The sequence below is a fragment of the Gymnoscopelus braueri genome (genome assembly GCF_963280865.1).
Source record: "Gymnoscopelus braueri genome assembly, contig: SCAFFOLD_123, whole genome shotgun sequence".
In the NCBI taxonomy this organism is placed as follows: Eukaryota; Metazoa; Chordata; class Actinopteri; order Myctophiformes; family Myctophidae; genus Gymnoscopelus; species Gymnoscopelus braueri.
The window spans coordinates 111170-124810 of NW_027660724.1; the positions used below are offsets into that span (position 1 = coordinate 111170).

At 43.8% G+C, this 13641-nt stretch overlaps 1 protein-coding gene across 1 annotated transcript in view; it reads left to right on the forward strand.

The window, feature by feature from the left end:
• Positions 1-5073: 5073 nt before the first annotated feature.
• The window catches only part of LOC308081265 (protein NLRC3-like), a gene marked incomplete at its 3' end in the record, with an annotated part of 47533 nt that continues 38965 nt past the window's right edge, over positions 5074-13641 (forward strand). The window contains exons 1-3 of the mRNA XM_080457652.1: positions 5074-5147; positions 12818-13097; positions 13374-13454. Of these exons, the coding sequence (XP_080313778.1) occupies positions 5106-5147; positions 12818-13097; positions 13374-13454 (403 nt within the window). The 5' untranslated portion in view covers positions 5074-5105. The remainder of the gene's footprint in view (positions 5148-12817; positions 13098-13373; positions 13455-13641) is intronic.

Sequence of the window (13641 nt, forward strand, 5' to 3'; positions counted from 1 at the left end):
CCAAAAGGAGAGACTATACAATATTGTCACGGCTATTTTCAACTACGTCTCAAGTGCCCATCTGGCCTATAGTCATTTGGCCACATGAGCGCTTCAAAACTGGACAATAGCCGTGAAAATCACATTCACAATAATACAATTCAAGCCGTAGATCATCATTTCCCGCCAACGTTCTCTTTCTAAACTCCAACCATGGATTGCCTTTCAATAAAACCATATTTGATAGACATACGATTCACCTACATTGTAGCCTAACAACAAGCTCACAATCGCAAGTTCGCAACCATTTTACAAGCAGCTTTACAGAGAAAACAAGCCCATAGTGGCTTACAATAAGCAGACCTGGCAACAATTAACGTAACCCAGACAAGACTTTCAGAAGTTTTCTCCGTAATATCAACTAGATAACCCATCAAATACAACACAAACACGATAAAATGTATGTATTCTTACCACTGGGTGCTGGTTCCCACGCATCAGAGCCGTCATCTGAAAGGGAAGACGATGATTCCTCTTCATCGCTCCCTGAAGCAGCAGGGAGATGAACTGACGACCTCCTCCTTGCGCTCCGACGAGGACCAGGCACAATGACCGGTTCATGGTGATCGTGGTCCTGGACCACAGACCCGGCCCCACCAGGGCCCACTGGAGGTGGAATACATGGAGGCTCTGGTGGTGGTGCTACTGTTCCACTCGTACAGGGAGCATAGAAGTCCCGCATTGTCCTCTGCTGCTGTTGCGGCGGACCACCGGACGGTTTTCGACCGCGCCGCTGAGAGCCGTTGTTCCCTTTCTGTCCTGACATTATAACTACGCTAAACTATAAATCTATATCTCTCACCTATAGATCTACCGTATCGCCCCTCTAAACCTACTATATAAATACTCCTTCTCTCCTTTCTATATCTTTTCGCCACTCTAACCCACTATATCTCTCCACTTATCTCCGCTAAATCTATAACCTCCTCGCCCTTTCTAACCCAAAATAATAGCTCACTAGGCTTACAATACAATACAATACAAATACAATATACACTCAACCTCACAATAAACTCAACACTCAACCTCACAATACAATCTCACTCTACAACTATAACTATAACTATAATCTATCTATCTATCTATCTATCTATCTATCTCTCACTCTCTCAATCAAATGTATCTATCACTCTCTCAATCAATCTATCTATCTATATATCTAAACTATAACACTATCACTATCACTATCACTAACTCAAACTCAAACTCAAACTCACCCTCACACTCACTTGTTCGCTCTCAGTCTGTCTGTCTCTCTCTCACTCGCAATGGCTCTTTACAAACAACAGTTTGGAATGCACAGGAAGACTGCGGCCCGCTGCTCCTCTTTTTAAAGCCCAAGATTTGGTCATATGACTTCCATCACGTGATTTTTGGGGTTTTCTTTCATGTAGCCGCACCAAATTCAGTGAGAGGCTGCATTAGGGATCAATGTACAGTAATCCAATGAAAAGAGGAAAAAACGTATATATACGGTTTTGGCACTCGACGTCAGTTTTTGAAAAACCGTATATATACGGTTTTGGCACCCAATGTGTTAAGAAGCTCCAGTTTGAAAGTGCTCCTCTCTGTGTCATTTTTTTTATTGCTGGTGGGTAGTGTATGCTAATGATATCACTCATGTTCTGTTCTGTTCTGCTCTGCTCTGGGCAGTGACAGAGAGTTTGAATAAAAGCTAAATGAAAATAATATGAAACAAAGTGCCTGCTTTCCAACTGCTACTATTAGCATCCACTTTTAGCTTTTAAATGTTTCTCTTAGCTGTATATGGTTTCAACTGCCACTGTTAGCATCCCTTGTTAGCTTCCAATTGTCACACTTAGCTGCTTCTGAATCCACTGTTAGCTGTTAGCTTCCACTGTTAGCTTCCAAAGTCCACAGGTTGTTGTTAGCATCCACTGTTAACTTCCAAGGGGGGTGCTCCTTCCATTCCGACATCTCACCACTCCGACTAGTGGCTTCCGCGTGCGGTTATGGTTAGGGTTAGGGTTAGGTATAGGGTTCGTCAACGTCGGAAAGGCGACATGTCGGAAAGGAGAAATGCACCCCTTCCAAGGTCCAAAATTAGCTGTTTCTGTTTCAACTGCAGCTGCTAGCATCCACCTTTTTCTCTAATAACACTTGACTGTTGCTGTTGAACTTGTCTTTACATTGTTCTAAGTTTTACTTAATTCTTCTCAATCTAAAATGACAAAAGTACATATAAATCTAGGAGCTCATGTAATATCTCTCTCTCTCTCTCTCTCTCTCTCTCTTAAAGGTTGTCTCATTTGAGGAGATCTTTCCTGCCCAGAATGCAGAGTTTACACACAACATTTTGAATTGGTGAGTTCTGAATACAATCCATGCAACTCTGTTTTATATTTTATTTTATAGAAGATTCTCTCCAGGCACGGACTGGCACAGAAATTCATCCCTGGCATTTGTGCTCTTCACCAGCCCATAGCGGGGGTTGGCCGCGCGCAAAATTGTGGTTAATTGGCGGATTGTGTTAGTTTCTTTTCGTTTTTTGGTGACTTTATTTCGGTTGTAGAGTTAGGATTAGGGTTAGGTTAGGGTTATGTTATTTAATTCTTATTTTTGCTTGATTTTACTTTATTTGTTCTACTTTATATTTTATTTTAGGCCAGATAGGTTTACTGTTTAAATAACATTGCAACAGTAATAATAGTGAGTTCTAAATATATATAAAACAAAACGAAAAATATAATTGTGTTAGTTGTATTTTGATTATTGCTTGTCAAACGTTTTAGCTAGCCTATTTAATCTGATTGTTAATTAGCTCTGCATGGTTGCTGCTTTTGCATCCTGATTAGTTACTAGACCAATTTAAAATGGTAGATGTTTTTCGTTTGTAATAATCCATGCTAATTATTATTGAACCATTGTAGATGTTCATATTTCACGAATATACATAGGAACCTATTCTTTACTATTACTCCATTTATAGGTCACGTCAGTAGCTCCATTTTACGGCGACCTCGTCACAGTCCATGTTTAATATCATAGCGCTCACTTGTCGATCAAATGATCTACACATTGCCTACATGCATACGATTATTTGTTACACTTAATATACAGCTTCACACTCCACAGAGAAACACGCAAAACCAGCCACCAACAACTGCCCGCTGCGGGCAGTGTTGCCAGGTTCTATGAGAGAAACAAACAACCAGGTCTAGGAAAACAAGCCCAAAAGAAGCGACTATGGGCCACATGAGCTCTTTAAACCTACTGTATACATCGGCTATTTGAAAATAGTAGATCTACAAGCTCACAACGCGTCACGAATCACGATGCGACGTGTTGTAGCAGCGGTGCTACAAGTGCTAGCACTGACAGCAGCACTATGGACCGACATTAACACTCTTTTCAGCAGACTGCTGCTGGGCAAACATCTTTGTTATTTTTAAACATTTCCCCGCATCAGCCTCCAGACATTTTCGGTTTTTAGCTCGTACTTTCTCCGCATCAGCCTTTACTTTTTTGTTTTGTTTTCTCTCCATTTCACCTGCCAGTAGAATCCACCTGCTTGCATTCTATTGACGTATTCCCGCCCGGCTTTTTTTTAAAGTGGTTTACGTCAAACGTACGGAGCAAACCACTTGAGCGGGGGTCGGGGGGAAAAATATGACTTCCTGCAGACCATTTCTTAATAATCATAAGAAATGGAATCCATGAAAAATACTTGACTATAGACATGCAGTATATACATAGGATGGGGGCAGGTTTAGAAACTTGAGTATCTTTGGTACTTGCATTCAGGGTGTCTTTGAGTGAACACTTCACAGTTTAAAACAAAACTAATCTACAAGCTATAATAGGCTAGTACCTAAATTATGCTACCACTGCGCCATCCATCCAGCCAATCCTAAAGTTCTTATTCATATTAAAAAAGGAAATGAGAAAAATGCTGCAATTAATTCACATTTAGCCTTTTTTAAAAGTGAAGCTCACAACGTGTCTTCTATTTTAACTATTTGAAACCGGGCTTAAATTGTTAATTCATAAATACACGTTTTCCCTTTTCACTACTGGCTTATACTGTTCCTAACATGAAACAATGACCCAAATGGGTCATGATAGTGCAAATTACACTGTGTAAAGATCTAAAGTGCTCAAACATCATGAATAAGGGTTACAATACATTTGCAAACATATAGTAAGTAACAGAGGATCTCTCTGTTACACTGTAATCATTGCTATAGTTTTTGTTCAGTAACAGGAGTCTCCATGTCTCTCTGCTCTTTAGTAAACACAATCTGAGCACCTGCAAAATTATAAATCAATACTGTAGTTCTATTATTTTATGTCCATCACTATTACACTGGAGTACCATTGCCTGTTGTCTTGGAAGATACAGTTCACAGTTTAAACATTGAGCTATTAATTCACATAGAAAGTGTTTATGGAAGTGAAATGTTGATTCGTAAAGCTTGTTCCAAAATAGCTGATCTACAAGCTCACAACACGTCGCAGTTGTGAGCCTGAGGATTAGCTGTTTTCCTGAAAAAACAAGATGGTACTGTAACAGTAACCTAAAATCAAAATTACTTGAGTAAAAGTTATTATTCATATAAAAAAAGGAAATCATAAAATATGGCGCTATTAATTCACATTTTAGCTCTTATGAAAGTGAAGTAGATTTATATAGATCTACACACATCAGCTCACAACATGTCTTCTATTTTCATTATTTGAAACAGGACTTAAGTGGTTAATTCATAATGCACTTTTACCCTTCCTAGAAATGTAGTATTAAAGAGTCAAAAGTACAATATCTGTCTTTGAAACGTAGTGGAATGACAGTTATAAATATACCAAATACTTGTGTAAGTCCTAAAATGTAAATTACTTGAGTAAAAGCTTAAGGCTGTCTTGGAGATAATAGTCAAAGCAGAATAGCCGATCTACAAGCTCACAACGTGGCACGCTGGATTTTTCCATGATTTTTCCAGGGTGGGATGTCTGCTGTATGAACACAAGTACACAGTTAGTATAAATGTCACTTTTGTTTTGTTGTTGTCATCTGTCACCAGAACCATTAGAAGAAGCAGCCAGGAAGAATGGGGAACCCGCTATCAGTCACAGGGAGGACACATCAAATGGTATGTTTATTTATACAATAAACTAATTTAAGATCAGAGTTCAGTATTTCATTACATTGTAGACATTCACTGTAAGAACGAAGACATTAGTATTGTTTTTTAATTCAAAGAAACCAGTCCTTAATAGGATACTCTATTGTATCTGACGTTTTAATTTATATGTGCATTTGCACACATGCACGCTCATAGCAGTCCAGCCTCATCTAATGCGGCTGGACTCCCATCTAATGCAAAGTTCTACATTCATACAGTAACAGTATTTAAACTATGAGGGGCTTGTCCACAGAGAACGCCTTTTGAGCTGAGGAGCACTTTCCATATCATGACCATAGTGCTCACACACACACACACACACACACACACACACACACACACACACACACACACACACACACACACACACACACACAGGCCCCGTCCCCTCTGTGTTCTTATTGGCAGGTCTTTAAACAGCCATAACTCCAGTTCCCAGCATGCTAAACTTCCCAAACTTAGCAGGTGCTCTTAGACGGCCAATAGGGAAAGGTTGTAATTGCTTAAGCCCCGCCCCCTCTGTGTTCCTGTTGAGCAGCCTTGAAATGAATGGACAGGGATTTAACATTGTTCCTCTAGTTTATATAACTTTATGAAATTAACTCATTGTACGTTTATCTACCAATTACACCTCCTATCTGATAGATCTCCCTCGCACAGGGTTGTCAAGCAACCAACTTTAGCGGACACGACTCAAACAAGTGCTTTTTCAGATTTATTGATGTTGTCTAAAACACACAAATCACTCACACATCTACACTCTACACTCTATTTGTTAGGTTGTAAACCTGCAAACAAACACAGAAAACAACACAACAACAATTACTGACATGAAATATAATACACACAAACTGTAACATATCAGGAATAAATAATAAAACGTCGTGTAAACACGCTCATGTTTATACACACCGTTGGTCGGTCGGCTGCTTGCAAACGAATGTCGCAGTTACAACAACACCGGAACTAAAGCCGAAAGTCGTCACACAGACGCATGCGCAGTCCACATCGTTACTGCTGTATATATTGTCAAACTACTAACTTATCCCTCTGAAAATTACACAGTAAACATATAAATCACTCAGTCACTTAGACAACACTTTCCTCATGCAGATACACACGCTAATCCGCCTAAATAAAGAAACTAAATGAAATAAACTTCCGCGAAACCGGAAGTGACGTCGCATTACCCGTAAATCACACAGTCCTGCGCTCAATACTAACACCCACTGGGTGGCGCTAGAACCCTACATAAGCAGGTAATATTCATGCAACAATTGTAATAATAATAATAATACTTGGAAGTGTACTGGAAAGTTCTACACCTCCCACTTGGTTATTCTGGCCTCAAGTCCTAAGAAAACCACACCAAAACCTACATAAGCACATTCGAAGTCTTTAGTAAAAAAGGGAAAAATGTTTTATGCACTGTAAACAATAGTCCGTCAAACATTGTACCTAAAAGGCAAAACTATGCTAAACAAAAAGGTCTTCTCCACGTCCTCAATGCGCATAACATCCTTCAAGCTCAGACCACACGAATGCAACTACTGTAAGCACCACTGCCAGCTAACCATAAACCGACACACAAGCCCGCCCCAAGACGTGCTTGCACCTCGGCCATGCCCAGCCGCAGCGGCACCGAGTCGCACCGGCATGGAACTAGCTGTATCGAAACACACCGCCAGCCCCCGGGGAGGATGGCAGTGGGAAAATCTTTTCTTCCTTATCGTTCCTCCACTGGACACCACCTTCCTAGCATCCCTGTGGAGGATGGTGGAGGGGCAATTTTCTACGTGCTGGTCACGCTTGGACAGACCAGCAAAGACGGGAAGGCTATGACACGCCCTCACCTTCACGTCTCCGACCACCCCTTTCTCGTCAGGACACTCATCCACGACCCGACCCAGGTTTACCAGCAAGACCAGGTTCTCCACGGCGACGTTCCTAGCAGGTTCTGCTACTGTTGACGCCTCCCGCTGTGCCGGTGTACGGTCGACTTGGTCTACGAGTGCAGTCACCCAGAGTCCTCTGGGGTCTTTGTATTCCTCAGAGGCAGAGACCGTCACATCTGGGGATCCCAGCATATTATCCTTTTTCCTGACTTTCTTTTTATTCAGCTCAGGACTGCCATGGGGAGGTTCCATCCTGGCCTGTGCCCTTGTGGTAATAGCTGAGAGGGCCTTTCTTTGAGGCTCGCTCACAACCTTTCTAGCAGCAGCAACTACTCCAGAGGCGGACTTCACAGGCCATTCTTCAACAGGATCGGCCAGGAGCTCACGACCACTTTGCCACACAGGGTCTTCTTTGAGCAGCTCTGGCAGAACCAGTGTCTCTGATTTGTACTCTGTCGCATCTAGCCTCCCACCTTGACCAGACCGGACCCGAGTCTTCTCAGTCGCTCCACGCCTCCCACTGTGACCAGACAGGACCCACTGGGGCGGCTTGAGGTCGAGGCCACCTTTCTTTGGTATGGCCTCGACTTCCCTCACGATTGCCTCCAGTGTGCGTGGGCAACTGAGGACGGGGCTTAGCACATCTGGATATTTCAGCAGGATGCTGTCCACACACACTTCCCTACATTCCTGACTGCTGCCCACGATGCTCCGCACCGGTGTGTTGACGGAGTGTGGGCTGGTATAGGTCTCCTCCCCGGCCTTTCCCGCAGGAGTAGCCACTTTGACCGTTTCCTCTGCAGCTTCTTCTCCTGAGGTCTCCTCCATAGCCTCGTCTGCAGGAGCAGCCTCCTTTACTGCTGTCTCCTCCACGGCCTCTTCTGAGGGAGTCACCGCCTCTACGACTTCCTTGTCGCTAGCAGTAATTGATCCGACGTCCACATCACTTCTCTGCTTCAGGTCCTTCGGGAAGTGCTCTTCCACCTTGACAGTCGCCGTTCTCATTGAGCGTGCAAAGTGAGTTGACTGATGGCGTGTTGTTACCTCTACCTCCTCAAAGAGGTCTGGATGCACACCACTCACTATCTTGCCAAGTGGACCGTCCCATAGCACGAGGTCGCCGTTCCTCCGTATTCTTTGTGGTGCAAGCCGACCTTCACGAGCACTGATGAGAAGTTCGACCTTCTCGGGACGGGCCAGTTCTCCAGTTTTGACTCCATCGAGTCCGACTCCCGGGAAGAACTGCTCCAACCGCTCCGAGTCCACCACCCGATCTACTTTGGCGATGTCTTCTAGGCCGTAGCAGATCATCTCATGTAACCTCAAGGTCCTTCGTGGTGACCACACCTTGATTGTAACGAGATACCTCTTCGTGTTGATTCTCGTCTTCATCTTCCCAACACCATACACAACCAGTGTGATCGGTTCACCAGTCAGCCCGAGTCTCTCAGCGGCTTGGTGTGTGATATAATTTGTGTCGGAGGCGAGGTCAACCAGGGCTCCAACCCAGTCTCCCCCTCTTGTTGTGACGTCAACAAGCATCATAAGGACTGGTAGCTCCTTTAAGCCACTCTCCTCAACCAGACTCCTTCTGGTGCATACTTTAGAGGTTGACTTGTTAGTGAAGGCTTTCTTCACAGCCTCCAACTGGTGTGGAGTCAGGTCTAACTTCGCAATGACAGCCTCCTGTTCCTCTGTCATACCACGAGGTCCTCTCTTCTTTTCCGCTTTGGGTTCCTCCTTAGTAGCTACCCTCTCCCCCGATGGCCAGGGGCAGAGGAAGTAGTGATGGTCTGCAGGAGCGTCCTCCCCTGCACACTCTTCCTTTCGGCAGAGAAATCTCTCTGTACATGCGCCTTCAGCTCTGTGAACACCCAGGCACTTGTGACATGCTTTTGCCTCCTTTACCTGGGCTTTCTTTTCTGACAGATTAGCCTTCCTGAAAGCCTTACAGCGGAAAAGTCTCTTTCCGTGTTCTTCATCCCCACACATTGCGCACGGTTCCCGCTGGTACTCCCTCCTCTCCACGTCACTCGCTGTTGTCCGGGTGAATGACTGCCTTTCCAGTCTTTTCTCACTCGGTCTCTCTCTCTCACGCTGGCTAGTCCTGTCATTAGCATAGGTGGACCCGAGCTCCAGCTCCGCTAGCCTTTCGAGGACCTCCTCCTGGCCCTTCAGGAACAGCAACAGTCTGTCAAAATAATTCCCTTGGGTAACGTCATTTACAAGGTCCCGCTCATAGTGGAGCCACTTCTCTCTGATAGCTACAGGAAGCTTGTTCTCTATGGTAGCAACAGTCATCAGATTTTTTATGACGTCCTCCATGTCAAGGTCTTTTAGATCAAACAGTGCTCTCTCCACTGCCTGAATTAAGGTAATTGTCTTTCTAGGCTGGTAGCCCTTAACAACAGGCAATTCCTCCAGTTCCTTCACGATCAGGCGAGCAGTTATCCTCTTGTTTCCGAATCGATTGTCTAGGAGCCTGAAGATGTCATCTGCGTTCCTGCAGTGATCTAACCCAAGCTCTTTCCTCAGCGACCCCTCTATACTGTCGAGCAGGTGGAACAACTTGCACTCTTGTGATCCTGAGGGCTCCGCCATCACCTGTAGGCTCTCCCAGTTTTTCCGCCAGCGCCAATAGTCTCTCCTGTCTCCAGAGAACTTAGGCAGACTTATGTCCGCAAGTTTTATTTTTGGCCTGGCCCACAGGGCGCTGCTACCCCCTCCAGGGGCCATGCTGGAACCGCTGTGGGGTGCAAACCCTCCTTGCAACACGCTATCGTTGCCGTGTGGCACTGCACGGGCACTCCGCTGCTGCGGCGTGCTAGTGGAGTTCGGAATTGGACTGAACGGAGCCACACTGTCTGCCCGTCTCAGTCGTGGGGAAGCACTAGGTTGTGGCTGACTGGTAGTGGCCGCTGCCTGTGCTCCGGCAGGTTGGGCAGAGTTATTGTCAGTGACTTGTCCATCGACCTGCAGGGGAGGGTTACTGACAGGGAGAGAGTCGCTACCAGCAACGACAGGTTGGTTAGGAATGTTGTACACAACCACAACTTGCTGGTCGGCAGCGCTATTATATTCCACGTCTACCTCTTCTTCCTCCTCTTCGTCAGCACCCTGCTTTCCCTCTACCTCGCGGATGTGTGACCACTCGTCCATCAGCCTCTCCTTTTTCTCCCTTAGCTCCCTGTAACGCTTCTCCATCTCCACTGCACTGTCTTTAGGAACAAAATGCCTCCACTCACGCACTACGTCCGCAAGTGCATAGAGCGGTCTGTCTAGTGTGTTACTCTCCACACTTCGTTGGTCATGAGATGCAGCTTGTGAGCTAAGTGGTTTGGTTTGCTCAAAAGCGAGCTCAAACTCCTTTACAAGAGCGTTTACCTTTGGTTCTGCATGGTCGGACCATAAGGTCAACATGACCCTCTGCTCTGTTGCTCTAAATCTTAATCTGCAGGCATCCCTCTTCTTGGACACCTCCTCTACCGTCGCTGCATGGGTTGCATCCTCACTTTCTTCTAAAGCGAACACATAGTCACTGCTAGCATCAAGTAGTCTGGCGTACTCGTCCTTAAGCGATCGTAATGCTCTGACCAATTCGTCTTCAGTAGCATCATCCAGAATATAGTCTGTGTCATTGGCTGTCTTTGTTAATGCTGTCTGCGCCACAGTTCGCTTCTGCTTTAATTCGTCTATGTCTGCCATTGTACTTCTCGGTTTACCCCTCTGTGTTAACTGTTGGCACTTACCAGCGCTCCTCCAGATGCAATAGCACAGCAGTTAGCTTAAGCAGCTGTTTTTTAACATTGGCAGTCCTCCAGATGCAATAGCACAGCAGTTAGCTTAAGCAGCTGTTTTTTAACATTGGCAGTCCTCCAGATGCAATAGCACAGCAGTTAGCTTAAGCAGCTGTTTTTAACATTGGCAGTCCTCCAGATGCAATAGCACAGCAGTTAGCTTAAGCAGCTGTTTTTAACATTGGCAGTCAGTTAGCAATGGCAGTGTCTATGATGAAGCAACGTTAGCTTAGCTTGTTAGCTGCTATGGTGAAACAGTGTTAACTTAGTATTAGCTTCTTTGTGAAACAGCGTTAGCTTAGCTCGTTAGCTTCTTTGGTGAACAGTGTTATTCAGCTCGTTAGCTCTTAGCTCAAATAGCAGCAATATATTCAGACAGTCAAGTTCTGAGCTCAAGCAATATATTCAGACACAGTCAAGTTCTTAGCTCAAACAGCAGCAGCAGTGTTCAGCAATATATTCACAGACACAGTCACGTTTCCTCCTTTATGCCCACACAGTTTTATCTACAACTGTGGGAAAATAGTGCAACACAACAGCTCTCCTCCGTCGTGTAAACAGTAGCAACACAAGTAGCAACACAGCGGTCTCCTCCGTCGTGTAGCGTTGATCGCCGTTGTTTGGTCGCTCCCCGTGGATCCTCACTTGTCCACCGGAACGTTCCTTCCACGCCGTCCCCACCTCCCGTCCTCTTGCGTCGGAGGTAGCCGACGGTCAATACCGTTGGTTATAAAAACCACCCCGGTTTACAACTGTACGTTTATCTACCAATTACACCTCCTATCTGATAGATCTCCCTCGCACAGGGTTGTCAAGCAACCAACTTTAGCGGACACGACTCAAACAAGTGCTTTTTCAGATTTATTGATGTTGTCTAAAACACACAACTCACTCACACATCTACACTCTACACTCTATTTGTTAGGTTGTAAACCTGCAAACAAACACAGAAAACAACACAACAACAATTACTGACATGAAATATAATACACACAAACTGTAACATATCAGGAATAAATAAGAAAACGTCGTGTAAACACGCTCATGTTTATACACAACGTTGGTCGGTCGGCTGCTTGCAAACGAATGTCGCAGTTACAACAACACCGGAACTAAAGCCGGAAGTCGTCACACAGACGCATGCGCAGTCCACATCGTTACTGCTGTATATATTGTCAAACTACTAACTTATCCCTCTGAAAATTACACAGTAAACATATAAATCACTCAGTCACTTAGACAACACTTTCCTCATGCAGATACACACGCTAATCCGCCTAAATAAAGAAACTAAATTAAATAAACTTCTGCGAAACCGGAAGTGACGTCGCATTACCCGTAAATCACACAGTCCTGCGCTCAATACTAACACCCACTGGGTGGCGCTAGAACCCTACATAAGCAGGTAATATTCATGCAACAATTGTAATAATAATAATAATACTTGGAAGTGTACTGGAAAGTTCTACACTCATCAAAGGCACCACTCACTTCACACTGGGTGTGATTTAAAAAAAAAATCTTGTGCATTATTGTGTATTATGTTGTGCTTTGTTATTATTGTTTTTATATTAGCACAAATAGCTTCACTGAAACAATGTAAACATGGACTGTCTTCATTCTCTGTGGACAAGGCCCCTAATGCTGCTTTCACTGACCTACATGTGCCTATATATATATATATATATATATATATATATATATATATATATATATATATATATATATATATATATATATATATATATATATATATATATATATATATATATATGTGTATTAAATAATTAATCTTAATATGTTTTAGAAACATTGCATGTATAATTGTACATTAATATGTATTTGCTAATGTATATAAAGCATGGTTAAGCTTGTGTTCAGTCTGTTCATAACGAACACATGAAGAGAATGAAGCTGAGATGTTATCATCCTCTGTTTGTACCAGGACTCAACCATTGAGCCACTTGAGAAACACATCTTGAAAACTCTGGATAAGCTGGTATACTTGGAGTTCGAGGCATTCAAGTTACATTTGCGGCACCCTGATGTCCTTGAAGGCCTGGCTCCGATCTCAAAGAGACCCCCGAATGTGGAGGGCAAGAGGACCATCGCTCATCTGATGGTGAGGCGCTACTCCAGTGATGCAGCTCAGAGGATCGTGGTGAATGTTCTGAAGAAGATCCACAGGAATGATCTAGTGGACAAGTTTCCAGACACATCCCAAGGTAGGTGAAGAGAGGCTGCATACAGTAGGTTTACATGATAAACCTACTGAAACTATGTTGTAATTGGATATGAACAGCAGGTGCAATTCATTAATATCCATCACACACACACACACACACACACACACACACACACACACACACACACACACACACACACACACACACACACACACACACACACACACACGTGCATAATCAATGTAATTTAATGTAATTACTGCCAGGTAATAGCAGGTTTATTATACAAGTCTGTTGTCTTTTCTGACACAATAGTTGTAACATCAGAGCAGCATGAAGCTACAGACGCTGACCCACCAACAACTTCTACAACGAGGGGAGTCTCTACAACTGAAGGTGAATAGATGTGTTCAATAAACTGATTCAACTGTCTGGTCGGTTTACACTATTTACCTGTAGTCTGTAGAAACACACAGCCAGTGTTGGGCAATAACATGTAACTTAGTAATATATTACCGTTAATATAATTACTTTACCCATGCAGTAACAAGTAGTGTAATATATTATAGCAGCTAAAACAGTA